General features: G+C 48.5%; 2 protein-coding genes across 2 annotated transcripts in view; one reads left to right on the top strand and one right to left on the bottom strand.

Annotated features, from left to right (window-relative positions):
• T265_14341 (hypothetical protein) overlaps nucleotides 1–3,525 on the bottom strand; it is a gene marked incomplete at both ends in the record, with an annotated part of 52,230 nt that overhangs the window by 44,242 nt on the left and 4,463 nt on the right. The window contains 3 exons of the mRNA XM_009173244.1: nucleotides 140–329; nucleotides 374–459; nucleotides 3,155–3,478. Coding sequence (XP_009171508.1) covers nucleotides 140–329; nucleotides 374–459; nucleotides 3,155–3,478 — 600 coding nt within the window. The remainder of the gene's footprint in view (nucleotides 1–139; nucleotides 330–373; nucleotides 460–3,154; nucleotides 3,479–3,525) is intronic.
• Nucleotides 1–3,525, top strand: part of T265_07631 (hypothetical protein) — a gene marked incomplete at both ends in the record, with an annotated part of 16,331 nt that overhangs the window by 8,378 nt on the left and 4,428 nt on the right. The window contains one exon of the mRNA XM_009173204.1: nucleotides 3,169–3,333. Coding sequence (XP_009171468.1) covers nucleotides 3,169–3,333 — 165 coding nt within the window. The remainder of the gene's footprint in view (nucleotides 1–3,168; nucleotides 3,334–3,525) is intronic.

The following is a 3,525-nucleotide window of genomic DNA, read 5'->3' as shown; positions in this document are numbered from 1 at the left end:
ACATATATATATATATATATATATATATGCCCGCTTGTACCAAAATTAAAAGGACAATAGGACATGATTAGAAGAACCAGATGAATTCGAAGTTATATTCAATAGGGGATATGGAATAAAAATTTTCGTAATAACTTACGTTAACGTCTCCAGTATGCGGGCGGTAACCAGAGTTCGTGATTGCGTTGTTAGTAGAAACAGCATGTCCACCAACATATCCATGGGGTGCTGTATGCTCGATGAGATTCTTCTTCAGAGATTCAACTCTGCTTCGACGCTGAGCATTCTTGTGTTCGAACTCGAAGGCCGAACGTATCAAATCTTCCTCACTGACATAATAAATAGCGTTAATGTATAAAAATCATTGACCTACTTATCACTCCAACGTTTGATGTAAGCTCCACAGGCAAATGCATCCGGGGCATCGAAAAACTCATCCTCCTCTGAACTCATCGATAACTGATGCAGGGAAGGTTAAACGAATCCAACAGCTGTGTTGGGGGGATAGCAGTTTTTGCTGAGGAAAAATAAACTGAATGAGAACGCTTGGAGGCAGAAGACTAGACATGAAAAACCACTCTTCTGAGGTACCCAAGATTTATTATTTTAACGGACACAGAAATTACCATCTTTGAAGAGTAGACTAAAACTAGAAATAAAACATGAGTGGGGAAAGTCGGCAAGGGGTATTTTCCAGGAGAACGGTGAGTCGTACCGTCAGGTGTTCCGGGAAAATGGATGAGATATAAGAGTTAACGGATGGAAATTTTTCATTGAGCTGTTTTCGGTACCATTGTGGCCGCTTTTCTAACAGACCGACCTAGACTCTTGGATGGGAGTCAAATACGCTGCCTGTAGGTTGGTCAGTGATATACCACGGACGACGACACAAACTCTGTACCGTATGTCACCCGCAAAATGTTGAACCCCATAACTAAAAATAGTGTCGTGCCACAGCTGCGCCATCAGCATACAGCAGGATGGTTAAGTGAAAACATGCCACTGAACTCTTCTTACAGTTTCACGCACTCAACCCAACCCCCCCACTAAAAAAAGCGTTCAGCTGTAGCACCCTTCCGGTGCCTAGCTGCCATGCCACCCGAAGGAAGCACGAGGGCTGGGATACTGCCAGGTTGCCCAAGCCTAGACAGGGGAAGTCGAGTGGCGGAGGTCGGATTCGACCCGCGGACCTTCAGGTTAGTAATCCGCGCTCTAACCACTTCGGCCAAGGAAACCAAATATGACGAATTACAACGCGACTTTCTCTGTAGGGTCAGCTCTACTTGAATGGCAATCACCTTTGTGCGGTTCGCTTGGAAACGTCTGTGGAGAAATCTCGAGAAAGTGGGGTCTATGGCTCTCTCTTTAGTGTATCTGTTTGTTCCCCCGGGTGGAGCTGGATGTTTGAATCTGTCAAGGACAACCTTTATGACACCCTGGGTGCTCTTTTACAATGGACTAAACTAGACATCGCTGTGGTTGCTGGAAATTTAGCGCTGCTGAGGCCCAATTGGATGGTCGTCATGGGTCGCGCACGAGATGCATGGACAAAGGAAAGCGCCTGCTGGATATGGGTTCTGATCAAAAACTGTTGCTTTGCAGTACCATTTCCGGGACCGCAGGAGTCGTGTGGCTAGGGTTGTCCACCAGTGAACCCGTTCCGCATCCAAAAGGATGCATGTCGAAAGTCGAACACTACTTTTCACTGCTTCTGGAATATATGCATGCAACCTGATCATACACTTGTCCGTTGCTTCCCTTCATCGCGCTGTTCAGTTCACTTTACTTTTTCATTTAAAAACCGTGTACCAAGGTGCATTGGTTCAGCTACTGCAATTTCATCGAGGAGGAGAACAGGGAAATGACAGCCATGAGTCGAAGGCAACGGCTCAATCTGAGCATTGACGACAAACAGCACAGGGAAATGCCATGAGTCGAAGGCAACGGCTCAATCTGAGCATTGACGACAAACAGCTGTTTGTTCCATGTTACAGGTCTTCATCATCCATCAGAGATGCCAGTGTTGACACTGACGCTTCACTGCCGTATACGGTAGTTGTACGTGGGCTGGGATATTGCCATGGCCCCCAGCAGGATGATTGGGGTCATCGATCAAAGCCTTTGGCTCAAAAGCCTGACCACAAGGCAGCGGGGTTCGTCACACGGACACTACCCAGTATAGCTCAATGAGTCACGGAAGCACACAGACCTTCACGACACAGTAACGTCTAGCCTCTGCGTGACGGATCGTATGGCAAGAAGTGAAAGCTATGTAGTGAAGGCGATAGCTTTTGATGCAAGCCACCATTGGCTGCATGATATAGCAACATCTGTCAGGTTCACTGACCGTTGTTTTGTCCTGGCCCGCGGACCCCATCCGGGGAAAAGGTAGTCACTAACACGACCCAGCCGACTAGTGAAGGTCTTCGTTACCAAGTTCTGAACTGAGCGCTCCTGGGTGGTATCCATCCGAAACCAGGCTACGAGGTAAACGGTCTTATGACATGCGAAGTACGTGGCTCAATCAGCGCAACCCGTGGAACGTGACCGGCTGATCTGTCGAGGGAGAGCGACCTTACCCGAAAACCGCCCAGCGTGACTCAGAGTTACTGACCTGTTGTTCCCAACAGACCCGCGCAACAGACCCTATGATCAAACGCAGACGGCCTTCGAAGGTCTTCAGCATCATCATAATCATCATTGTCAGCTGTAAGAACCGCGTACTCGTTGTACGCTGGTTGTAGCTGCCGCAGTTTCGTTCACCGATGATTTGGGGAGGGGGGTAGGTAGCTGCGCATTGCACGCGCGAGCTGGTAAATTGGTGCATAAATCCAGCACTGTTAGTGGGCTGTCAAGTGGGGGGGGGTGGAAAAGGAGCCATGCATTGAAGGCAATAGCTTTGATGCAGGAGCGCCATTGAGGGCGCGACTGAGCCATGTCTGATCTTGTCTCTAGCCATTGATGTGGTCCGTCTCGGGGTCCCCATCCAGGAAGAAGGCAGTGACCAGCTCAGCTGAGTTTGCTGGTAATGGCTTCCATACTTCGCTGCCAAGTCATTGTTTGGCCGCCTCTGGCTCTCTTCCACCCTTCACGTGGTTGTGCTGTTCTTAACCTTAAAATTTTTGTGATAGTTACGTTTCCTTGATAAATTTACTTTACACTTTGCAGGTGTGAAGCGCATACCAAACCGCGAGGCAGAATTATTTAGATTATTTAGTATTGTTAGCATTGTCACGGGGTCAGATCCTAGAAGAGCTATGTCGTCTGCGTACTCGATGTCTGTGAGCGGAGGCCCAAGGAGCACTTCGAACCCACAGGCATTACAAGCTGGTAGTGAGTCTTCCATGATCGTATCGATGACGAAGTTGAAGAGGAAAGGTGAAAGAGGACAACCCTGTCGGACACCACTTGATGTGGTGAACTCAGGAGAAAGCTTCCCGTAGACCTTTACACGGCCGCGGGAGTTGGCGTACAGCGCCTTAATGAGGTTCAAGAATTTATGGGGGACACCTTTGCTCCACAGAC

The sequence above is a fragment of the Opisthorchis viverrini genome (assembly GCF_000715545.1).
Source record: "Opisthorchis viverrini unplaced genomic scaffold opera_v5_189, whole genome shotgun sequence".
NCBI classification, from domain to species: Eukaryota; Metazoa; Platyhelminthes; class Trematoda; order Opisthorchiida; family Opisthorchiidae; genus Opisthorchis; species Opisthorchis viverrini.
This window is presented reverse-complemented; position numbering and strand designations above follow the sequence as displayed.